Here is a 27,165-nt window from a genome sequence, read left to right as displayed (position 1 = left end):
TGTGTTGGAAGAGTATGCTTCGGATCTGATGGATCCGAAAGAACACAGAACAAATCACTCCATCCTCCAAGACCTTAACATTCAGAGTTGTCTCCTCTGTTTGTCTCGCAGGCACCTTAAATTTTTTTTAGACATTCTTATAATTTTGGGAAACGTATAATATCGCAGAGGGAGAGGTCGCTCATCCACTCGATGGACAGATCAAGTGCAGAAAGCCAGCGCCAAAATATTCTCGGAGTTCATGAGAGAGAGCTGCCCAGGATAGAAGCAGATAGAGATATTTATTCGTATGGTAGCAAATCACGACACTCAGTAACGAGGAAACGACTAGAGGAAGCGAATATTGTACAGAGTATTAGATTTTCTTTTTTTACTTTGAATGTATAAAAACAACAAAAATTACAGTTGAACCACCGAGAATTTGTGCATGTGTAAACACGGCTTTAACTTTTGAATATATTCCAGTTAAACTTACACACATAAATCCGCGTATTCTCTAAGAGAAAAACTATTATTCTAGATACTCTTTATTGAAATTGATCCTCAAATTTTGGTATACAAAAAAAAACACCAATGTACCTAGGCAACAGGAAACTGATAAGATATCAAGACCTATTTAAAAAATATACCATCAATCTATTCACAACGATCTGAAATTACCATTTTCAAGAAAATATAAACACATTACATAGATTCAAACTTATCAGGCAGCATTACAAACAAAATAATTGAATATATTAATATATATTTTTCCTAAAATTCAAAGGGATGGTTACCTAACTGTTGACCCTATTACTTTGTAATAAAATTGAAAAGTAGCCTTCACTCCAATGTAACAAAAATTGGAGTTGGCTGCTGTACGCTAATGCAACAAGAAATGCAGAAAATGTAACAAAATACAGAAATGGTCTCACAACACAACATGTTTGAGACTTTATGTAGCTTGGCTAGCAGGCTATGCCGGAGAATGACCAATTGACGCTCAACGAAGGATTCGGCAAATTTGCATGCCGTAAAAGACAATTAACTAGAAATGAATGTGAAAAAAGATATAAACAAGTATAAATGAACGAGAAAAAAAGTACTGAAATAAGGGATTTACTAAAGGATATTGTGGGCGCCAGGAAATTATCAACGTTACTTCCCCAGTATTTTATACTGCTGTAAGAGTTGTCTTAAGTAATTTCTGCAGCTGGAAACAATGAGGTACTAATAAAAAATATATTATGTTCAACCTAATTTAATCTCTAATTAGTTACTAGTTGATAAACAGAGACAACTTAATTTATATTTAAATGGGAATAAGCCACAATTAAAGGTTAAAATACGTTTATTGACGTTTCAATTTCCACTTCGGAAATCGTTCTCAGAGACAACTTAAATTTAATTCCTTGGATAGCCCCACTTACAAACTAAAGTATATACCTCTCACCTATATGTACAGTTTAAAACTAAGTTTAATTATAACGAAATCCCTAAATATATATAAAAATAAATTTCTCACCAATTATGTATACCCTAACATGAAATTTGAATAATTATAAAAAATAAAATACCATATACATACCAATATCAAAAATCTACTTGCCTACTATAAATTTCAAAACTTCAGCTTCGATTAGAATAGTAAAATTCAAGTTAAATGGAAAGTCGATTCTGCCGGGATAGATTCCAAAAGATATATAAAAAAATAACTCTTGGGTTAAATGTATACACAATCATCTGACATACGAGAGATTATGGGGGTATTAAAGCATCCCCTTATAAATAGTTAATATTAAATAAATGACATTTGATTATTATTAAAGAAAAATTTAAAGTATTGAGGAGGATGTTGGTCAGTAAAAGTTTAAATATATAAATGTATCACAAAAAAGTTATTATTATACAAAAAAAAAACAAAATTGTTGAGATCCTACGACCGATTCCGAGCCTCTGGTATGGACGGCACTAAAGGAGCTCTCAACCAAAGCGGAGACCAAATCCTGACTAAAGAAAACCAAACCAAAGCTTAAAAACATTATATGTTCCTGATCCCCGTGCGACTTCTAGTATCTCGTATAACTTCTTATGGGATTTTCCAATGTATGTGAGGAAAGTTGGAGGAAGGCTACAAAAAATATACTGGATTGTAAATGGAAAGGATTAAAAACCTTGGAAAACCAAGGTTTTTAATCTTGTATAAAGATAAAGAATTGGCACAAAACTTGGTTTATGAAATAAAAAGCCTTTTATTTATGCCATCTTCGTCGAATATCTTTCTAGAAGTGACGACTCAGCCCAGGACAGTTTCGAATCTTTCGTTTCGACGCATGCCACACTCTTATCAACTTTAAGAAATTTTCATTTACCTATGAGGTAGGTAATATGACCTCTTAGTAATTATAAATTACTATTTATTTATATTTAAATTATAATAATAAATGTTTTATTGATTTATTACGTGACGGAACGTTAGAACTTGTATCACAGTATCACATATCCTCAATTGGTTCTGATAATTATATGATTTTCATGGATTGTAGATTGGACAAACTATTGCTATCTAAACCACAAACAATCTAAACCATATTAAGATTATATTGTATTAAAAGTTTATATTGTAAAATACCTTCCTTAGTGTAACCTCCTCCTAAACCGCCTTGCGTCTGCTTTTTGCAACTGATTTTAGATTTTTAAAAGCTATTTTCTGGTGGCATCTTAATACAATTTACTATTTTTATTATGAATAAGCCACACAAGTTTACTTTAATATAAGTTTATTATGTCTGAATTGTCAATATGAATGCTAATGAAAGATAAAATAAATTATTAGAATTCTTTTTGTTATGAAGTAACAAAGAAAATTTATTAACGTTTGGTATTTTGAGAACGATTTACGTAGTGGAAATCGAAAGGTCAAAATAAACTTAGTAAATACTAAATTGTATTAAAATAATAGTTTGAGAATACTCAGATTCAATTATGTAATTATAGTAGTATACCTAATACAGTAGACTCCCTCTATAACGAGAACTGAAATGACAGACTAATTACCTCGTTATAAGCCGATCTCGTTATATCAGAAAATAATAATACTGTGCATACATATGAATCTGTAGTTTTCTAAACCATTAACTTCCTATGGTGAAGCCTTTCGGAGCAATATAAGATGCTAATAAATATTGTTTGAATGGCGTTTTTGAAAAAAAGTTATTTACTTTTATTAACAATGAAATATATTAAAACATAAAAGAGTTGTTTACTTTTATTATCAATGATATACGTTAAAACAAAAAATCTGTACTTATATTTTTTTCCAACTACATAATGTATAAAGCGTATTTTCAAGGATAACATAAACTATTGCTTCTGCAATTTTAAGAACTCTGTCATTTTTAACTGCTTTAAATAGTCCAGTATCATTCTATCATATTTTCTAAAGATGTCAAACAGTTATATTTATTCATTGTAAAGAAGTTTATTGCGGGCTGCAGTTAAGTTTATTGAGGGGCTGTTTGAAAAGGTATTTATTTATAGCCACGACCCGACCAAAAACGTAAAAAACACGTTTTTGGATCTTATTTTCTCTCGTTATAACCAAATTTGCCTCGCTATAGACGGTTATATTTCAATAGAAATTTCAAGGGACATCTAATGTATCTCGTTATAAGCGAAACCTCGTAATAACCGTGTTCCTTATAGAGGGAGTATACTGTAGTAATAAATATAAATTAATTTCGGTTGTGATGAAGAATCGCAAAAACTTTTTCCCTTTATTTTTTGTTTGTGTAGACAATATGTCGTCAAATATTGAAGGACGGTATGTATAATTTGGAAATGTTTATACAGACACGTTTTACCTATATATTTTCGACATTTTATGTTAATATTTGCTAACCTAATGACTATGCCAGTTATTATATACTTTTGTGCTGATTTTACGATTACAATATTCACAATGTGATCAAAATCACCTGGACCGACTAAAAATATGTGTTTGATTTTGTTACTTTTTTGAATGCAGAGAGCTAGAACAAAGAAATAGAATATAATGCTTTAATAATATAAGGGCGTAGTAATAATCATATTATTCAATTACAATTTTGGAGATAAATTTTCTGATAGGAAATCATGGAAATGGAAATTATTTAAATTCAAAATATTCTGAATATTTTTGTGTTATTAATAAATTTGGAAGTAAAAAAGTGTAAGTTCAATATTGCATTTATTCGGGATTAAACCACAATCGATTGTAATGAAAATTACATTTTACATTTGTTTTTGACGTTTAGATTTCCAAATAGGAAATCGTTTTCAAATAATGTTAAAATTAAGAAATATTGTTAACCTTTAGAAGTTTATCAATTGGCGCTTTATGGCAGCCAATTTGACAGTTGACTTACTTTGCCTTGATATGGTAGACAAATAGCTATGCTATTGAGTTGAATTTCTGAGGATGATTCTGTCCCTTGGATTGATATAAAATTCTGATTTTTACATTAAGCGCAGACAACACCTATTTTCAACTAGACAATGATTTTTATAAACAATATTTTGTATTAACCACGGGCTCTTCATTGTCTCCATTATTAACAGATATTTTCGTGGAAGCAGTTGCGGGAAACATTGTGTAAAAAATTGACCAAAAACCCACTATAGATATGTAGATGGTCCTCTATTTTTCCTCATGGACAACAAACACTGAATAAATTTTTGATGGACATCAACTGTAAAGAAGAATAAATCAAATTCACAATGAAAAAAAGGAAACAACAACTCACTAACTTTTCTGCAATCACAACAGAGGATATTGGATATGCAATCAAAATCTACAGAAAATCAACTCACACCAACAGCTATTTAAATTACCACTCAAACCATCATAAATATCAACAAAGGAATGATAAAATTTTATTATATGATAGAGCCCAAAACATCTGCTTAAATGAAAATGTATTTCAGTTAGAAGAAACTACTCAGTCTTTTATAAACAAGAAATTTTACATGATTGAAGAAAGGAAACAACATAACACCGAAACATATCCAGAAATACTCACAAGAGGGGATTTGAAGATGGCAACAATATAACATTTAAAAAAACCAACAAGCTGAGATCTATTTTGTCCAAAACCAGACCAAACAACACGCAGGAGAGATCAAAGAACTCCATTTATAAAATACCTTATAAATGCAACAATTTTTATGTGGGAGAAACCTCAAGACCACTAAGTTTTAGGGTAAATGAGCATGAATCATACATAAAAAACAGAGACATTGAAATATCCCAGATATGCAAACATGTTTGGAACAATGAGCAAAGAGTACAATGTAAAGGTGCATCAATAGTCATGAAAGCAACAGACGGGTAAAAGAGAAAAATCATAGAAGCAGTCCTCATCCATCTTTCTTAAAGAAGAAAAATGCGTAGCAATCCCATCAAGAAGGTCAGAGACACATACAATTAACTACATATCTTTGAAACGTTCTTCTAGTCGTATACGAGGTGTGTCAAAAGATGCGTAATTCGCTAAAGAATAAAATAGTTTTTTTTTAAAACAAAAAAATATTTTATTTTTGAAAAAAAAAATTGAAGAATTTTTGATGTTAACAATAAAAAAGTTTTCCATATGGTTTGCTTGCTGAGACATACTATATTGTATATAAACTATTTCATTTATTTATTATTAGTTAACGTGAGTTTTCATTTTTAGACGTACCGATTCTCCACTTAATATCAATACCATTCGGATCAATTTGGCATACGGAATACGACAACCGAGATGCAGTAGAAATGAGTGTAGTGGAGAATATCAACAAAGTGTTGAGGATTTTCGTGGCAGAGTACTTAAACATGTCAGTACCAAGATATTAGTTAATAATTTCAAAACCGAAAAAGTTTATATGAGAAGTATAAACCCTATAGGCTTGCATATTATTTTTAGTTTCTTTCATACCCTTGGAGTAATTTTGAATGCTTATGGCTTCTACATTGTTGTTAAATGACAGAAAAAATACTTATGAATCTCAGAATAATCTTATAAAAAATAAATTTAGTCATATTTAGCTCTTAGGGGATTGGTTTAACTAGAATTTGGTCAGAAAATCTAATTATTTTGCTTGAGTTAACACTGTTTGATGATATAAGTTCTGGACATGAATACAATGAGCCGATATGAGACTACTCCAAGAATACTTTTATGTAGGACACCGGCTTCAATTGGGTGGTGGATATTCATCTCGAAATTTTACCAGGTAATGCTAGTCCTGGAGGGAGGACGTTGGGATAAGAAAGTAGACCAGTGTAAGAATTTTTACTCTTCCTATTCTTCTTATCTTCTAGTAGCTGCCGCAATAATAATATATCGCATAGCATTTTTGCCGAGTAGATAGCTTCGGAATGTTCCGAACCCTGTTTCAGGTAACTAGTGCCGATGCACACTGACCCAGAGGGACCGACGGCTTTACGTGCACGGTGGGAGGCTTGTCATAATTTTTAGAAATAAAAATGTCGTTGTTGGTGGCGAGAATCGAACCCATACATTTTGGCTTAGAAGGACAGTATCACAGCCAGTAGCTGCCATATTTCTGATAGAAGTGATAATTTTATTTTCTGGTGGCGTATGAGCACCTGAAGTCAAACGAGACCGTATTTTATTTGTTGGTTTATCAGAATTAACTTAATTATTGACTGCAATAGCTTTTCTAGAATTTAAGACAGGATTGCTACCAAGGTAATTGATCTATTAGCCACTACTGTCAGCTTACATGGTTTAATAACTAAAATTATCTGAGAAAGTTTCATATTGATGTGCAAATTGAAGTTATATTATATCATATATATTAAGTGTCTCAGCCAATATATTCCCATTATTTAAACATTTCTTTTTACGATATTTTGTCTCTTATGTTCCAATCAGAAGATCGGTAAATAAAATCTTCTTTTTAAATTCTTCAGCAGCTTCACCTTGTGTTAAAAACATTGAACACACAATTAATTTTTGACTTTTGGAGACGTAAATAAATCATTAGAACTTAAATCAGGACTGCATGGAGGATGGTAACAATTTTATATTTTTAGTGAGCATAGGTTCTGTGATTGTTGTGTTGAATGGCAGCTTGCATTGCTCTGAAGTAGAATTATTCGAAGTTTTTATTTTTGTTTTGTATAAATCATGCCCCTTTTTACGTTTTTACTAAATCAAATATAAAAACAAACTCTTTTTTATTATTGTTTACTATAAAATGATACTAGAATTGAACAACTTACTAATAGTATATTTTGTCACTTCTCCTTGATAGCACAAATGTCAAAAATCATACAGTCAACTCTCGTATACTAGACACATTCTTTATTTGGATACTATATAACGACCAGCTTCGGATCTTATGCACTGGAATTCAGGAGTCTAATTTGCTGCAGTTATTATGAAATTATCATAACAGTATCCTAGATTAAGTAAATAAACAGTGTCCTAGAATAATTTATACAATCATAAATACTGTAGACGTATGACAGAATAGCATATAACAAAATATATTTTCTGATGGGTCAGGCGTGTTACCCTGAGTAAATTAAAATGACAAAAATGTTAATTACACCAAACTCATGACGATTTGACTCAATATTTCACCCAATAAGAAATATATAAGCTGAAAACTAAATATATTCGAGATTATTCCTCTAGGGTATGGAAAATACTATACATATTTTTTATCCTTGATAGAATTAAACATTTTTGATAAAAAACATATCCTGATTGTTGACACATACCTGTTTTTTACTAATATTACTTAGCATAGAGCGTAGGAAGAAGCTTACAATACATAATAATTAAATGACAATATTATTAATGACAATTAATTGTACAGGCAACCAAAATTATGTTGAGGTTCCGTAATGTGTTTGAAATGACAAATTTTTAGCCTTGTATTCGCTACTTTCATGCGACGTTCATTTTCAAAATAATCTTGACAATATCTTCAAGTTTCTTTCAGTTATTTACTGTAACTCATGTTGAGATTGTTGAACTAACACTTCAACAGATTTTTAATTCTTATTTTTTTTTTCGTCCAAATTCTTCCTGTCTGTACCGTATAAACATGATCGTGTCTATGCCGTTTGATGATTATAGACAGTTTCCGTTTTAACACCAAAGATACAAATGGCATATTTTTTGAGTCAATCATAAATATCAGCTCATATTCGGTGTGCAGCGTTATCGGTTACAAACAGCTGATCCTACATACAAGTTAGGGATTTATTTTTCTACCAACCTTTTCCCTTACTTTTTGGCATTCGTGTCATCATGATAATCTCCTGAATTTATGTCATCATCCAATTTGTAATCTCATTTAAAAATGAAAAGAACATTATGTATGGGACCCGTACTAATACGTAGTACAATCTATTTTCCTTTTCTTGTATCTTGTATGAAAACCACCGGGGAGATCATCAAAGATATGGGGAGATATCTGACAGTGTACCTCTTAAGAAATACTTCAGTAACTGACTAACAGATCGTCACATCTAAAACAAGACAATACACTTGACGTACTCGGTTTTTTTTAGTAATATTTAAGTTTATATAAGTACTGTTTGTCGACTCAGCTAGCCCAGCGAGCCGATAGCGTTCAATTCACTGTGAGGCAGTATACTAGATGACTCTAGTCATACTTCAGCCAGACATTTTGCTAATTGCGTCTGTGACTTTGAGTTCCGTTTTAAAAGTGAATCAAGTGATCTAACAGATGAGTAGTACAATGATAGATAGAGCTCTTTGCTCGATGAAACTCATTCATTGTACCTTAGAAGGTCAAGGGTCCAATGTCTGTAGCACTATCATTGGAAATACTGTTCATCATAAAATTGGGGCAGGGGGATTTCAAACGTTTGTAGTCTTTTTTCGTTTTAACACTAAATCATCGTATACAGAATTATTATTTTTATATTAAAAGATAAGTGTCAACATTTAAATATTTTATTGCTCATATCGTTATTGAAATGTTTAAATCTATTGATATTACTAATCTAAAAATAATACAACATAAAAAAGATATTGATATCTTATTTATTGGTGCACATTTTTCAGTTTTTCTTATTGATAACCAGTGATTGATAATGAACAAATATAATTATAATTTAAATGAAAATGTTTGTATATATTTGACTATTTTAGAAAATAGCAGATTGTTTTAGGCATATTGCATTTTAGCTATGGTAGCTTTAATTTTTGATTTATACTTTGATAATTTATATCTAAATCAATAAAACACATACACGTTTTAATACTAAACTGATATTTATTTAATTACTTACGATCTATATGTGTTTATATTCAAAATGTCAGTCGGTGACGATTATATTCTATATATTTTTTAAGCAAGTTATTTTAATTATTATCTAAGGAGCATTGTAATATGTAACCTAATTAGAGATACTAATTCCCTTGATAATCAAATATAAAAGACGATGGCCTTGAAGAAGAATAAATAATATACAGTAGGGAAGTATGTCTCAAATTATATCTTCTTGTGTTTCCATATTACGATTTATTTGATATCACAGTGGTCATAAGGTAAACACCTTTTAAATTTCTATCCGACCACATTTTGAACAATTACATTTTATTACACTGTTCTTTCTTTAGCGTCTAACCTTCCATTCCGTAGAACAAGGTGGAAAATTCATAATGTACCAGAGATCTTAATCTGAGGTGTATAGAAAACTCTTTGTTTGTGAACACCTTTTTAAATTTTATACATATTTGTCTTGCAGTTTCCATCCGAACTTTTGTCCCAGGCCCGTCAAATCTGTCAGTTTTCAACAGGTCCACAAATTTGTACACATTATTCTTTTCTATTTGGATTTGCCCTGTCATTAGGGTTTCGTTTGCATTTTGTGTTTTTGAAAAAAATCTTAAATCTAGGTTTATCCTTATTTATTTTGTAATAATCATTGAATGGTCTCTGAAATGAAAACAATGCCATCGGCGTTTTCTTATATCGTTTATGATTCCTCCATTTATAGATATTCACTATATAAATTAGATATTAACAGTGAGTATTGATTAGAAAATAATATTTATTTTGAATTAAGTTACAAGAAAGAAAGGTGCTGAAAGTGTGAAATACATTTCGTATGAAAACGCAATGTTACTTCTTCCTTCGTAGGATGAGGATGGAAAAAAGTTCTCATACATTGAGTGCGTATTATCATATTGTAATTGTATTAATCTAAATGAGAACACTGGCAGTGAAACATAATTATACGTAGAATAATAACGCAGAATAATATTTATTATTAATTTTTATATTTTACAATTTAATCTAATTATCATATTAACACCAAGAAAATTAGTAGAGCTTACACAAATGTGCGTGACAACCTTATATGCACAGGTAAAGATAGGAAACAGAACATCATTGCCATTTAGTATAACATCAGGACTCAGACAAGGAGACCCGTTGTTGCCGTTGCTGTCTAGTTTTGCCTTGGAATATACAATAACTAAAATATCGTCGGAGCTGACAGGTTTTTGCCAATAAAGGTTCAAAACTGGTGTTGGCCTTTGCCGATAACATAGATACAATGCCTCATTCTACAAGAGACTGCAAGAAGTGTTTTCGCAACTCAAGGAGGAAGCTGGTAATGGTTTCCAAATAAATGAAGAAAATACGAAATACATGGTAATAACCAAAAATCAAAGGCCTAGAATTAGACAGAACATAGCTTTTAACGGTTACAACTTCTAATATCAAAGAAATTTGAAGAATCTGGGGGCGATAATCACAGATGATAATAGATTATACTCTCTTTCAACATTATTGAGATCTACGCCGTTAAAAAAACAATCTAAACTAATACTGTACAAATCAATTTTTCACCCAGTTACACATGGCAGTGAAATCTGGAACCTCAATCAACGTGAAATAAATAGTTGCTGATATTTGAAAAACAGGTTCTCAGAAAGATATTTCCCTTTCAAATTGACTAAATAACAAGAGATTAGAGAAGTCGCCGCAATGCTGAATTTTTAAATCTGTATGGTAGTGAAAACATAAAAATATAAAAGCTAACTGGATAAGATGGTCTGGTCGTGTGATAAGATCAGAGGAAAACAGCTATAAAAAACGGTGTTTTTAGAGAGACCAGATTACAGAAGATCAGTAGGCCGGCCCAAGAAAAGATAGAAGGATGATGTCGAAGCAGATTTATCTACGATTGGGGTGCAACGATGGGAACTGAAAGCACAATATCGTAGAAGATAGGGCGATAGTGAATGCGGCTAAGACACACCCAAAGTTGTGAGGCCAAGCAAGAAGAAGAATTCGCATATCACTAGAACCAAGACCAGATACTTTGATACAAATCGTAGTTATACAATACATTATAGCTTTGTATATAGCCTATACAACCTTATACCTTATAGTACCTTATAGACTTGGACTGCACCTTATGGGGTTGTTATAATAATAAATGGAGATATTCCGTGAACATTGATTAATTGTAGGTCGAAAAGAAATATATTTATATATATATATATATATATATATATATATATATATATATATATCTCACGTTTTACAAATCATGACAAAAATCGATCTCAAGAAGATCTTTATGTGATTTCCAGACAAGCACGAATCAGAAATGAAGTAATAAAGCAACGCATGGTTAAGGGAAGGAAATATAAGACGTCTAGAAGAAACAACTGACGTGATTTGGACATGCTCAACGTATGCCGGAGACAAGAATCTTAAAACAAGTCCTAGAGTGGCAATCGCTAGGTCCTTGAAAACGGGAAAATCCAAATTGGAAAGACAAAGTGGAGTAAATAGGTCTATGAGCGAAGTAGATAGAAAGAGACAGCAATAGCTTTTAGACATCGGGTAACGTCAAAAGATGTAAAGTAACGTCAAATAAAGCATATTAAGTGCATTTTAAAGCATTTAAAAATCGGTCTAAGAAAAGAGGCCCAAAGGCATAAATATTTACAACACTTAAATTTTGTCGCCACACTACATAAAATGTTTCTAGAACAGAGAAGCAGAAAAAACTTTTGGCACGAGGAAAATTTTTAGTGTCCGATGTACCAATATAAAACAATGTCTTGTAGATATGTACCAATATAACACAATGTGTCGTGGGAATGCTCGGCAAAGAAAGGAACAAAATCTTCAAATAAAAAATAAAGACCAGAATAGAATTGTTAAGAATTAGAAATACATCGAAATTAATTAAATTGTATATTGTGATTAGGTTCTGGCTCTACAGTAGGATACAGTCTTTTTTGTACAAAATTGTTTTATACAGAGTAGGTTTATAATAAACCAGATCTTTGTACTAGGTGAAAAATTAGAAACATCAAAGAAATTCGATAGTAATAGTTTCCACTTCGTTTCTCTTTGTAGGTTTTAAATCAGCGTATGGCAGCGTACTAAGATGTAAATTCCGACAATAAATAAAGTGGATTCCCCCATGACCAGTAATAACTTAAAAAAGGATACTACTGGTGAATGAGTGTTACGGTGAATTAAGCAAACAAAGCATTAATATAATATAAACCACATAATGTATGACATCCACCCTACGAGTGTTGACATATGTGTCCGAAACATGGATTATTTTAACTCAGATGCAACTTACCTACGCATCATCGAACGAAAGCTTTTAAGAACAAAAAAAAACGTAGGATCATCTATGAAACGGCATCTCGAGAAGACGATATAACTTTGAGGTTAATAAGAAAAATAAAAAATAGATGGCAGCAATATAATATCGTTAAAAAATAGCTAGGGTAAGATGTGAAAGACCTGGCAAAAGTGCATGAAAGTTATCCTCCCAATCGAACCATATAATCGCTGCCTGTGAGAAATATGAATAGGGGCAAGTTAAGACTGAGGTCGAGAGATGATATCGACGAGGATACTAGGAAAACCGACGCGGCAAATTGGTAATGGTTGGTAATAGCTAAAAACAACTGGCGAAATGAGCTGATAATAGTAATGAATGGGGTTTTGCTGTTGATAAGCTGCGTGTGGACAGTAGTACCGTAAAAAAGTTTTTTTCGCTGTCACTGAGTTTATTACTTCACAATACCAAACGATATAGAGTACGGATAGAATTAACATTTATTCCAATTGATTTTATAAGAAATAATGAGACAATCTGCTCAGTACCTTTATAAACACTTATATTTTACTGATCACCAAGTTGTACTTTTACTGAATATCCTTTTAAGCTGGTTTCAACGATATTGATATACTCGTGATATATTTTAAAATATTTCTTGTTAAGTAGAATATTTCCATGTTTTGATAGAAGGTACAGAGCAATTTTAAGTTATATACAAATACAAATTATAAGGTAAGATCTTAAAATACGACTTAAATAAACGTAGCTCTCTTTTTGTGTTTACCACTCTACTTTCCTAGATGTATCTTTGTACTAACCCAATTTTCTATTAAATTATTTTCACTATTCGACAAGAATATTACGTTTTTTTTTGTTTTTTTCGTTAAAATTAATTCTAGTGTATTAACGAATGCAGAAAAATAATTAAGATATAAGACTTTGATATCAATACCGGACTTATTAATAATGGTAGATAAAAAATAAAACCATGGTCGCGTGGTCGATAAATCCGGCCCATTAGAAAGACATGTAGGACCGCTTTGCGTGAGTTTTCTCTGTCGCACTGGAGGAACGACGCTGTATTGCAACCCTCACTATATTAATTTGTAAGATATGTCTATGATGATAAGTGATCACTTTTTTATAGTTATACACATTTCAGGAATTCTTCTTAAAGTATTTAGTATATGGTCTTCAAACAGTTTATACTACACATTAACCTTCTGTAGTTTATAAATTAAAATTAAATATAAAAGATTATAACATATAAATAGTGACTTAAAAGAGGGAATATGCAATTAAAATACACATAATACGTGTAAAATTAACAAGTCATAAACCCATGTTGCGTGAGACATTTTTAAAAACATCAAAAAATTTTGAAAAATAAAAATCATTCGCTGATATGATTTAAAAAACATACGAAACTCAATGTATGGCTACGAAGATGCGGGAAGAAATTTTCGGCCAATGGATAAAAAACATTCTGCAAATTCTTTAATAAATATGGTAGTAAACTTCTTTTAATAGTGAAAATATTTTATTAACTTTAATTTTGCATGATTCACATGGTATATAACACTTATTTTTGAATATAATTAACACAATACACAGAACATAATTTAATTTTTTGTGTTTCCCATGTTTTAGATATTCGAGGGAAAATAATTCAGCACAAACACTAACACCAGATAAATCACGTTTTATAAGCACACTTTTATTGTCTTCTGTTGTTATAGCTTTAATAAACTGCATCTGAAATGAACGTAGATATAATATTTATTTAGTTGTAAGAGTGTTGTGTTGACCAAATAAACCAAATTTTATTTTGTGGAGTTTTAATTCCGGGATCCTAACGTAAAAAGTTTATAATATATTTTTCATTAACTCAACAAACATTTTGAAGAATCCTATTCAATTTAAAGATGCAATGGCGAGGAAAGAATACTATTAATCATTTCCTATCAAATTCATTGTACGCCATCCAATTTGACGTTGTCATTTTCTTACAACGTACCTGTATTGTCAGAATAGTAGAAAATATAATGAACAACGACAAAAATAATGAACTATAATAAAATATTTTGAAGTGAATACTTCTTAGCTTAGCGCTCGGTATGATGTTTTGCACAGGCTCGAAATCTTATTAAGCGTGACTCGAAAAATTGAGACGGGTGTAGTAACCTTGCGGTATACCGTAATATAGATAATATACAATACATATACACTTATACTTTTATATATTTTTTATAAAAACTCGAGAAGGACTAGATTGATTTGGTTTTATTTTAAAATATTTGTATAAAATAAAATATATTAATTTATATTAAATAGAATTCAATAAAATTAAGAATTATGAAAAAATTGTAAAAGTTAAATAAAATTAAATGAAATTAAATAAAATTAAATGAAATACAATAAAATAAAAAATTGTAAAAATTTTAGAAAAATTAAATTAAATAAAATTATATAAACTTATAAAACATTTAAAAAAAAATATAAAAAATTATATAAAATTAAATAAAATTATTATAAAAAATTAAAAATATTTATAAAAAATAATAAAAATTAAATACAATTAAATAAAATTAATTAAAACAAACAAAACTTTATTTTAGAAATTTTATAATTTTTTACAGATACTTAAGTATTTACAAATGGAAAGTTTTTAATGTAAATTAATTAATATACTTTCCCATTAATTATGATTCTTTTTAGAATATAATGCTAATCAAAATGAAATAATTAAGCATAAGTACAAGATAATAATGAAAATTTATATAATGAATAAATTCTATATAGGTATTATACGTAACAAATTTTGAAAATTACTAAAATTATTAAAAAAAATTAAGATTTTTTATATTTTAAAGAACTTAAATGTGTAGTGTTATTATAAAAAATATTTATAATTCAGTACCAAGCAGATATAAAATTTCATTAACCTTCACATAGTAATAACACGCTATAATAAGTATTCACTTCTGTCTGCACTCCCCAATAGCCACACTGTTTTTTATTATCAAATTAAAATAAAAAGTCAATAGCAATTTGACAAAATATCTATAAAGATTTTTGGAGTTCCTAAATATTTAAGAATTTGTTAAACCGAATAACATTACATTAGAATAATTTCTGTTATTACTAAACAGATTATAAATAAAAGTATATAACAAAATTATTGTGTCTTCTAAATATCACAGTATTATTACTTACATTTTTCAATGTATTTCCGGTATCAGTAGGTCCTATATTATCACGCTCTTTTTGAAAACATTGATTTAATGCGACAACATGTGAGTCACCCATTTCCAAAATCAGTTAAATCCACTTGAAAAAATTTGTGGGAATAGGCCAATAACTAGTTGCGTACCTACCGTCATAGGGAACGTGATAAAGTTGTTATCAAAAAAAAATTAAAAAATAAAGCTTTTTCCTAATAAAAATTGTATAAAATTAAAGAAAAAATGTAGGCACTGTAAAATATTAAAAATTTATTATAGCTGATTTTGGAACAGTAATAGGATTTAACTACTTTTGAAACTATTATGTCATAGTATTATATTGTTGTGAGGGCAAAATTTTTGCTTTAGTTAGATTGTTACAATAATGAAGCAATTTTTACTGAAAAGTTTTATTCGTACATTTTTTTAATAGTATTTGGTGTCTATTTTTTTAATCAATAGATTCGTCCTCAGCATTCAGTTCAAAATCATCTTCTTCGTCATCTACAGGATCGATTGGTTGTTGCAACATTTCCTCAAAAAACTTTAACTTCTGGTTGTTTTTCCAGTCTGTTCCATAATGGAGATCCAATAAACACTTTATATCTTTAATTTTCGCGTCTTTAACTGCCACACCTTCTGGTATTTCCGGAACAGCTTGATTTCCGAAAACTTTTCCTCTTTTTAAAACTGACTTGTGCTCACCCGTTTCAAAGTTGTAGTTGGCCTCTCCTTGGATCAAAGCTGTGTTTGGATTTCTTGTAGATCGTGTGAAAATGAATTTTTTAGCTTTTTGAAATTGGAAATGCCACTGTCCTGGAGGTTTTACCACAGCTTCTGTGACACTTTTCCAGTTACTGACAGAGCAGTCTGCACCCAGCTTTATCACAGTACAGGTATTTTTAATGATATCAGTGTATTCGTCTGGATTGTTGATAACACTGAAATTTTGAAACTGTCGTTCTAAAATTCCAAAGACTCGGTCTGGCGGGATGAACGAATGTCCGACTACAGGAAAGTATAGTACCACCTTATTCACGTTACGAGGAGCATCCTTAATAAGCCAACTCATAAGCATACCAACAACAATGGTGTTTTTATTTTGTCCCCCACAACCATCAGAAAAGAGTTTGACTGTGGTGACATTTTCAAAGTTCGAGTTCTGTAATCTATGGTACAAAGCAGATGCTATTTGATTGGATCCCTTTTGATACTGGTTTTCTGTCCAAAGATAGGAGAATGTGTTGTGGCTTTGGAGTGCCCCTCACATATAACAAAGTTATAAAGATACAACTGACGCTTATAGTACGCAGCCTGATCAGGTATTTTAGGCAACACCAAGTTTTTTTGGCAGTCATAGCTGAACACAAGCTCGTTATCATTGTTCTCTCGTAAGAACATATAAAATTTCTCAGCACGAACTTTATGGACTTTCAACTCCAATTTTAAAGCTGCTCGTTTGTCACCATCCTTTTCGGTTGCTGTCTCGCATTCAAGTCGTATACATGTAGAACACTTATCAGTGTATGGGGCATCAAACCCGATATTAAAATTGGTGGCAAACACGTTTCTGAAGAAATCATACTTGCATGTTAATTTGGGAGTTGGATGTTGCTCACTGTACATATACCACATTTTTTTAATGCTCAGTTCACTCGGAAGATATTGTCTGTGTTTGTTCTTTGCTCTACAGTAGTGTTTCTGCACTGGTACAAAAGATTTAATAAAAGTTTTGATGCTTTCTTTCTTTGTGTTAAACTTTTCAACGTGGCGGGCTCCTCCACGAGTTTCAGATGGGAGTACACCTGTCTGAAGAAATTTTTGGCAAAGTAACTGCACCCGGTTTCGACTTTCTTGAAGTATTGCAAGTAATGCCGCTCGACACACTTTAATATTTTCTGTTTTATTGTGTCTTTGCTTAGGTAAGTAGAAACTAGTGCTTACCATTCTTTTTGAGGTACGTTCTGGAATCCGGGTTCTTTTTGCAGAAAAAACCATAACATGTTGCAGAATAAATTGTGTCTTCGATTGTAGGTCCGCATCTTTGTAATATCTGCGATGGATTTTTGTTACGTCTTGCAAGGAAAGCTCTGAGCATCGATACTTGCTTTTGCTTGGATGTTTGCAGTTTGGCATTTGAGGAAATCCCTTTGGACGGTGCCTAAAAAAACAAATTTGTTACACTTTCAGTTACCTAATCGCTTTTGCTGTAGTTGACGTTATGAGAGTTTAGGAAAGATTAGCCTGAATCTAAAGGTATAAGTAAAGACGAATAATAACGGATTATAAAAGGTGTCTCGTAAATGTGCCAATAAATTTCAGGGGATAAAAGTATACCTCTAAAAAACATTAAAAATGGTTATGTTAACATACCATTCAAAATGTGTCGTTGTTGAGATACTTTTTTTGTATTGTTTGCCGATATCTCTTAAAATTTTAGTACCTACTGTAGATATGATGAAAGTTTGTATACTAGTACTACTTGATAAAACAAGCATTTTTTTCTAAATTGATCATTTCCAGAGGCGCAGATACAGAGTAAATTTTGGGTTTTTATCCCAATAACTTCTACGTCACTGTAAAATAATGAAGGTTGTTGGCATATTGACGAAACACTGTATAAATTTTTATTATAATAATTACAATTAACTTACCTAGATACTTTTGCAATGGTTTTTTTCCAAGTGGAAGGATTGCTTTTTCGTTTTTTAGCCAAAGAACCAGTTGCCTCTGCTATTACTTCAACATTATCAACGATTTCAGGATTTTCCGCTGGCCCCTCCATGATATTAAGAACTGTATCGTCCAGTAAAAGCACCTGTTATGGTTTATTTTAATGTTTTGAAAAAAAAAATAGTGTTATGCTTTTAGGTTTGTCTCAATACTACAATACAAGCGCTTCTATTTCTCACAAAAAATGTTTAACTACCTGCTTCGGTGGTCGATTTGTAACTAACAGTGGCTGTGGCACCGAACTCATGGTCATGTGGGTTTAGTATTTCTTTTAACTTGTTTTGACACCGTGACAGATTTAACTGGTTTTGAAACCGACCACCGAATACATTTAACTGCTTTTGGAACAGTCCGAACTTTTCAGCCGGTATTTTCAACGCGTTTGGAACAACAACTGAGTTTGGAACAGTTTGAAGATACACACATGTAAGGAGACTAACAAAGAATTCATTGAAATCATAACGTCCATTTTTTTAAATTTTGGATTTAACTGATTATGGAACTGGGCGACACATGTAACAACCTGTAGTAGAGTTGTTCACCCTTAACACAAAAATAGTCTTATAATATAATATAAATAATTCATATTTAATACAAAGATAATTGTTTAATATTTAAATATCCATTAACCTGCGTTGAACTTGAACTGTCTCAAACATTGTAATATCACGGTTGTTTACCATAATTAGATATATCAATAGTAGTACAGAATTAAGAACGGAAAAGATTAGAATATTGTTTCTCAACCGTTAGTATAGATCGGTATTAAGTTATTGTTTAATATTTAGTTAACGCTCGTTATTACATGCCAATCATATAGTCATTACTCGTTACTATATAAAACTTATAAAATAATATAGTGAATTTATATACATTTTATTATTCGATATACGATCACCTCATCGTATCACCAATTTATGTTTTTGGCATTTTGTTTATAAAAATACAATAAATAACCGCTTAGTCGCAATATCTTAGGTGAAAAATATAGTAATTATACAATTAATTTTTAAAACTTCATTGGCGTATTCATTGCTTTTTAATCCTCGGGCGTGCGCGCTTTTAAAAATCACAAGAGTGGACGCGTGTTGGCACTTTATGCCGCTCGCAGAAAAACGTATAGCTTCAATTTAAAATAGACTAAATAATCGTAAAGTTGAGATAGTTAAATCATTTATTTCAAAAAAATACAAAAATAAAATATTATTTTAAAACATAATACGAGGCTGGATTGATATAAAACTAGCCTTTGATAGAAAAAACTAGTTTTTTGGAATTAAATCGATTTATTTCTCAACATAGCCCCCTTTTAGCTCGATACACTTAGTAAGACGATGTTCCAATTTTTTTATCCCATCCGAATAGTACTTTTGCTCGAGCTCTTTAAAATAGGCCGAAGTTTCAGCGATGACTTCATCATTTTTTGCGAAACGGCGTCCTCCGAGCCATATTTTTAGGTTTGGAAACAGGAAAATATCGCTGGCGAAGATCTGGCGGCAAGATCTGGGGAGTACGGTGGGTGTTCAATTCGTGTAATTTTGCCATGGCGATGGCCGATCGGTGAGCCGGTGCATTGTCTTGGTGAAAGAGCACTTTTTTGCGTTCCAAACCGAGGCGTTTTCGACGCAATTCGGCGTTGAATCGATCCAATAATGCTGCGTAGTATTCACCATTGATTGTTTTTTCTTTTTCCAAGTAGTCGATGTGGATGATCCCCTTTGCATCCCAGAAAACAGTCGCCATCACTTTGCCTGCCGAATGTGCACTCTTTGCCTTCTTCGGCGGCACTTCGCCGCGTTTGCGCCACTGTTTCGACTGTTCTTTGGTTTCCGGTGTGTAATAATGCACCCAGGTTTCATCAACGGTGATAAATCGGCGAAAAAATCCTTCCGATCGCGCCGTATCATCGCCAAAAGCGTCTCCGAAGTGGTCACACGTTTTTGCATTTAATCGATTGTCAGCAAACGCGGCACCCCTCGCACAGATAGCTTTTTCATGTCCAAATAATGTGTACGCGTTCGTAGGAAATGTTTAGGACCTCTATTAACTCGCGGAGCTTAATTCGACGATCTGCCATAATCATGTCATGTACTTTGTTGATCATTTCCGGCGTGGTGACTTCATTTGGCCTTCCGGACGCTCATCATCAAAAATACTTGTATGACCACGAACAAATTCAGCTTTCCAAAATTTACCTTCGGTAACGAAGGTGTAACCTCACAATTAACTTCGTCCAGGTCGGCTTTGAATTGCACATTCGTTTTACCCTTTTTGTGGAGGAACTTAATCACCGAACGATACTCGACTTTTTCCATTTCTCCGAAAACACAAAATTTGCTTCCTTTTGACGGCTGTAAGAACCAAACTAATGGACAGTGGAAGTGTGACGTCACAACTGTCAATTACTTTCCAAACAAAAGTTGAAATGCCCAATCTCAAGACTTTTTAATTTCTATAAAGTTAACATTTTGCTTCCTCTGCTGCTTTTTTTTAAATATAGTGTTTTTTTACAATAATATCATCATAATTTAGTGTTCTATTTATATGAAATATAGTTTAAAAGTTTAAATTAAAGACATTCTAACCTTACTTTATTGATACATGCATTTTATTGTTATGTTTATAAAACAACATGCTTTATTATTTACACAACCTTGTAAAATTGTTGTAGTAACTATTAGAATAGTTATATATTGCAAAAAGCGGAAAGAAATTGTGAAAAAATAACGAAAAATATAAATTATCCACACTAAACAAAGTTTGTTTGGAAAGTGAAACTGACAGATGTCAATAAAATCTACGTCATCACTCCCACAGTCCATTGTTTTTAAAACTTAAAGTTTTGACAGACGCTATGAATGGCAAATGTCAACACCGAAACCAATTCGGTATCAAGTAGCGCCATCTATCAAAGGCTAGTTTAATACCAATCTATCATCGTAAATCTTATTCCTAAAAAAATAATATTTTTTCTTAATATTCCTCTTCCTCCACATGAATAAGTATTTTTTAATCAATTTAGGATTTTTGAGTATCAAACTACTTAAAAATGTTTCTATAGATGTTTTTTATTTCATTGAGAATGTAAAGTCAAAACAAATCTAAAATTATCAAAGTAATCATGATCATATGTTTGCTGTGGTAATATATCTATGAATACGACTCATGAATGGTCGTGTAGGTTTCGGAATATTATCTTAGCTAGGGAAACTCTAAGCAGTTGGTTATACTGTGATGAAGTAGAAACCTCATTAATGACGTGCAACGGGATTAAGAGTATAGTACATAAAACAGATATTTAGGTATATACAAGCGTTTTGGTTTTAGTTTTCTACAAGAATAAAAAACTCTCTCTTTAAAGTAGAGGAACGACTTTATTGCAGGATAGTTTATTTAATGACATGAAATTAACTTAAATGCCACCATGCAAATGAAGCTGGACGAAAGCACAAAAACGAGTTCCATAAAACTACAACGGGGAGTGAGATAAGTACACACCAATTTTCCCAAACTATTCACCCTTGGATAGAAGATATAAAATACAGTTTTAATAGCAGATAATATTCAAGAACTAAACAAAATGTTACAACAATTAAATAAAGGTTTCGGAGCGGTAGGAACTACGGTAAAACAAACATAATGAGTCAGGACCAGACAAACATAAAATACAAAATCATACCTACCCTAGAAAAGGTTGAACATTATGTATACCTGAGCCATGTACAAAAAGCAATGTTGCCATTAAAAAGACAACGACAGTTAATCATGACAGTAAAATTCTCTCGTTAGCAATCATATTGTAAATCATGAGAATAAAAATTATTTATTAGCATATACTAAGTGACATAGAAATCTGAACACCGATTATAAATATTTTGTACAATTATCTCCAATGTTCATTATGTCCACATGTATTTAATTGGGGATAAATCTGGGAGCTCGGAGGCCACGACGAAAGATTGACTCCAGTTTGTTCAAAGTTCATGGTGACTTTCGGCATGTGTGGCATTGCATTATCCTGCTGAAAAATTGTATGTTTGGAGCGTCTGAAGGTAGGGTACGAGATGAGGTTTCAGAATTTTTCCTACATATTGCTGAGCTGTCATGTTCCCTCTGATGAAGATTAGAGGTGACCTTGAACCATAAGCGTTTGTACTCCACACCATAAAAAACTGGATTACAAAAAAACTGTGAATTACGTCTTTCACTACGCCAGTCGTTCTCTGAACCATTGCAGACGATTATGTCGATGTTCAGAGGTAAGAGTTGCGTGGTCGAAATGAAAAAAACCGAAACTGCGAATTTGACGATAAATTGTTCGCAATCCAATTGATCTTTCATGTTTTGCAAACCATTGATTTGCAAAATTCTTGATAGTGGAGAAGCAGTTTTTTAGAGCCATCAACCTTAGGCAATGATCTTGAAACTCTGTTGTTCGTCGGCGCTGCCCTGTGTCCCTCGATCTTCGTGCTTTCCTTCTTGATGCCATGACTTTCATCATCTTAACACAGTATCCAAACTTCTGTGAATTCTATTTGCAATTTCATTAGAAGAAAGTCCGGCTTCTCTTAGGCTAACTATCCGCTCCCTATCAAACTCGCTTAGTTGATGGAAATTTTCCTCAAATTTTGACCGGTACTAAACTTAAAGTTAATATTTTTCGTGAATAGCAAATTTAGAAAAAAAAAAATAATTAAAACAATGTTTCAACTAGTTACCTATATTTCTAATAATTTTTTAGTCATAAAACATAGTTATGAGTGGCGTTATAGATGAATGGCCTTATGGTTCAAGCACAGGCGTTTATTTTGAGCTCATATAAATTAGCCACGTTTTTTTAATATTAAACATTTTTATATTCAATAAAACCCACTTCCAGTGATTATTTGCATAAAAATAACCACGAATTTATTATCTAAAACGGTGTCGACAAAAACTGCTTATATTTTTTCGAAAATTCTTATAATGGAATGGCTCTGTAAAGCATAATATACAACAATAAGCGTTGTGTAATGCAATAAAGCAACTGAGAAAGTCCACTCTTATGATAGTTTTACAACGTTTCAAGTATACACTACCTATTTACTCTATTCTTACATTTTTGTATAATACTCCAGTCGCCAGAGACGAAAATGCCACTGAACCTCTAAAAATCATACAAACAAGCTGAATTTTGCCAAAAATTTTAATTTTAGGACCCCAAAAAGTTTACCACATTTACCCCCGGGCTACCCCCCTCGCAGGGGGGTAGAAACGCAAAAAAAATCGATTTACACAGAATCTGTACACCGTAGAAAATATGTAGCTGAGATAATTCTAAACAAAAATGTTATTAACTATTTTTTGTGTAGAATGAACTGTTCTCTTAGAAACAACGCTTGAAGCGACCGTCGATTTTGCATGTCAGTTAGGCGCGCGAAATCAATGTTCCATAAAATTTGTATCAGCTCCACGGTAAAAATTCGTATCTTTTGATTTAAGTGCCCTATCGACAAAAATCAAGATGCGTTTTAAAGGTAAAGAGTTCAGCTTTTGTATGCAGCTTTTGTATTTTGCCGAAAATAAACTCAGATTTTATACAGGTGTTAAAAAAATAAACGTGGCGCGATTTTTGCCATTTTTTATGATTCTCACGAGATCAATACAATGTATCCCTTTCATTGATTGACCACTATAAAGTTTTTATTAGTAGAGCCTAGCCTTTAAAAGCTCTAGCATGAAATTTTAGTTTTGCGTTTTAACAACGCATGTGAGGCATTTGAAATATGCTTAAAAAACGTTGGATTTAAACTTTCACACAAAAACGATCTAAAATATTTAAAACTTCTTTTTTCAATTACACTAGTACGTTTTTCAAAAGAAAACTACTGCAATAATCTACACCCAAAATAGTCTTCTAATGCATTTTCTGTAACGTGTGGTCGTTTGTAATGTAAAACATTAAATCCTGCGTATTTTATTCATATTTCAAATGCTCTATATTTGTTACCACAATTCAAAATTGTAATTTCTTGTCATAGGTTTTAAAGATTAATCTCTAAAAATGAAATGTTTACTACAGCTGGTCAATGAAAGTGATCAGTTTTATTGATCTCACGAGAATCGTAAAAAATTGCAAAAAAAGCGCCACGTTTATTTAACACCTTTATAAAAACTAAGTTTATTCTCAGCAAAATACAAAAACTGCATACGAAAGCTGTACTATTTGTCTTTAAAACGCATCTTGATTTTTGTCGATAGGACATTTGGATCAAAAGATATCGAATTTTTACCGTCCAGCTGATACAAATTTTATTGAACATTAATTTCGCACGCATAACAAACATGCAAAATCGACGGTCGCTTCAAACGTTATTTCTAAGACAACGGTTTGTTCTACACAAAAAATGCTTATAAACATTTTGTTTACAATTATCTCAGCTAAATTTTTTATTTGAAATATTTTTTTCTACGGTGTACAGATTCTTGGTAAATCGATATTTTCTTGTTTTTACCCCCCTGCGAGGGGGTTTTAGGGAGAAGCCCGTGGGTAAAAGTGGTTGTTAACTTTTTTACATCTTTTTGGGGTCCCAAAATTAATATTCTCTGCAAAATTCAGCTTGTTCGTATGATTTTTAGGGGTCAACTCTCTGACGACTGGACTATAAACTCTGGTGCAAATGTCTTGTTTAAAATACATTCTAAAAAAAATGTACAAAGTATAAAAAAGTTTAATATGTCTAAAGCAATCTGATATTATGGCCAGGTGTAAAAGTTTCTCGTTAAGTGAATATTTATTAATATATCAATTTTTTCCGGAAACCATCTATTATAAACTGGTCTTTCTTAAATCTTCCACTTATTTATGATACTCATACCAGAATCATGGAACCCTAAATCCTCTTCTACATGACTAGTGGATGGGTATCATATATTTTTGGAGTCACTTATTAGTCTTCAAAAAGGTGTTTGCCGTGACTACGTCACGGCCATAGTGACCTACGATCTAATGTCTAGCGGTCATGCAGAATATGGTTGACTGTTTCATGTTCTCCGCCACAGAGTTTGCAGCTTAAGCCTACTTAAAATAGCCTCATTGAATACAGGTTTTCCTTGACTGGCACATGTCCAGAATACATTTTGTCATGTACTTGACAGGGTATAGTGCTAGTACTGCTGACAGTACTTTTTGGCACTCCTAAAGCTGGCTCTGGATGGAAGTATGTTGCAGCTGATGTTCTTCTGGCAAGTTTATTAGCTTTTTCATTTCCGGATATTCCTCGGTGGCCAGGTGCCCATACCAATGTAATACCATCATATTCTTGCTGTAAATTTTTGCACCCGACCCTCCTGCAAGTTTAGACATCTCTGTATAGAAGGTGCTACCATGTAGCCTTGGTTGTGTGTTTCCTCCGTCACATAAAGTGAGTATTACGTTACTCACGTTTTCTCGTATTCTGTATATCCCATTTTCGTTTTCCCATAACGATGTGCAGAGGAGACAGCTCCAGTAGGCCCCCATATATGCTATTTTGGTGCTCCTCAGCGCCCTTGTAACTTCAGAGCAAGCAAGTCTTTGCATCTTGTTTAATTTAAGAATGGCATTTACTTGCTGCAACTTTGGCCTAAAATTATGTGCATTCGCTTACTGTTTATAGGGTTTGGTGCATTTCTAATAGTCTTAAACAAATAAGTATCCTAGCCTTTGCTGGTCGCTAAGTAACAATTTAAATTTGTATAGGTTATTTATTATAACATTTAGTACCATTGCTTTTATGTAACATTTCAATATTAATAAAAATACTAATAATTCTGTTTAGTAGTTATATGTTGTAGAAATAATCCCTGTTTATAAATTACTAACCAGTTACTACTTTAGGAATGTTGAAGAAGACGAAAGCGAAACCATCCCAGAAAAAGAGCTATGATTCCAATTCGAGAAATAATTCCTTCAGTGATCGTTCAAGAAGACTGGCTTTTTTATTTCTATGTAATTACTGTATAATAAAATAAAAACTTAGAATTTTTTTAGGGTTTTTTTTTTGTCATCACCGAATATGCTTAATACGATGACAATTCATTTTCACTTTCAGTACTTAATTATACCATATTTATAGTAATATAAACACACACATTAGAGAGAGGTCAAGCATGATCATTAAAGTATATAAAAAATATCAAAGAACTCTAACTACAAGAATAGTTAATAAATATATTTACGATATTACATGTCAAAGAAAAAAATACTAAAACCAGTAATCCGGAAGAATATAGACTACAAATTTATTTAAAGGCGGAAATAAAAGAAAATGTCAGTGGTCTTTAAATTACTATAAATGATCTTAGTTATAAAATAAGAACTAGAGCTTAGGCGGAATACGTAAGTTAAGATGCAGATACTTTTCACGTCTTACCACCAATTTTATTTAGATGATCTGTAAATCTTAATGTATTTAAAATATTGCAAATTAATTACTTTGGGTATGATCAAAAGTTAGATGTGGGTACCCTCTGATCAAAAGATATCGAACTGACATTAAAATCACCGGTCGCTTCAAGCGTTATTTCTAAGAGAACGGTTTATTCTACACAAAAATTGCTAATAAACATCTT

At 31.8% G+C, this 27,165-nt stretch overlaps 2 protein-coding genes across 3 annotated transcripts in view; one reads left to right on the top strand and one right to left on the bottom strand.

Moving 5' to 3' along the window:
* The window catches only part of LOC140437275 (glutaminyl-peptide cyclotransferase-like), a 58,902-nt gene extending 32,323 nt beyond the window's left edge, over positions 1-26,579 (top strand). The window contains exons 5-6 of one of the 2 annotated variants that reach the window (XM_072526705.1): positions 5,694-5,835; positions 26,432-26,579. In XM_072526705.1, the coding sequence (XP_072382806.1) occupies positions 5,694-5,835; positions 26,432-26,480 (191 nt within the window). In that variant the 3' untranslated portion in view covers positions 26,481-26,579. Of the gene's footprint in view, positions 1-5,693; positions 5,836-14,266; positions 14,446-26,431 lie in introns of those variants that run through there. The other variant, XM_072526704.1, reaches the window with a different exon arrangement.
* Positions 17,029-19,311, bottom strand: LOC140436112 (uncharacterized). The gene is made up of 2 exons (XM_072524818.1): positions 18,495-19,311; positions 17,029-18,001 (listed from the first exon to the last, which is right to left on the bottom strand). Exons 1-2 carry the CDS (start codon positions 18,623-18,625, stop codon positions 17,029-17,031), a joined length of 1,104 nt encoding a protein of 367 aa, XP_072380919.1. The 5' UTR covers positions 18,626-19,311.
* Positions 26,580-27,165: the final 586 nt, after the last annotated feature.

This window comes from Diabrotica undecimpunctata, chromosome 3, assembly GCF_040954645.1.
Source record: "Diabrotica undecimpunctata isolate CICGRU chromosome 3, icDiaUnde3, whole genome shotgun sequence".
Taxonomy (NCBI): Eukaryota; Metazoa; Arthropoda; class Insecta; order Coleoptera; family Chrysomelidae; genus Diabrotica; species Diabrotica undecimpunctata.
This window is presented reverse-complemented; position numbering and strand designations above follow the sequence as displayed.

Bases quoted from the DNA above. Each gene is read 5' to 3' on its own strand.
- LOC140436112 (XM_072524818.1), bottom strand. From the start codon at position 18,625: ATGGAGGGGCCAGCGGAAAATCCTGAAATCGTTGATAATGTTGAAGTA. The intron at 18,002-18,494 runs GTAAGTTAATTG...TTGTTTTTTTAG, and splicing joins ACCATTGCAAAAGTATCTAG to GCACCGTCCAAAGGGATTTC.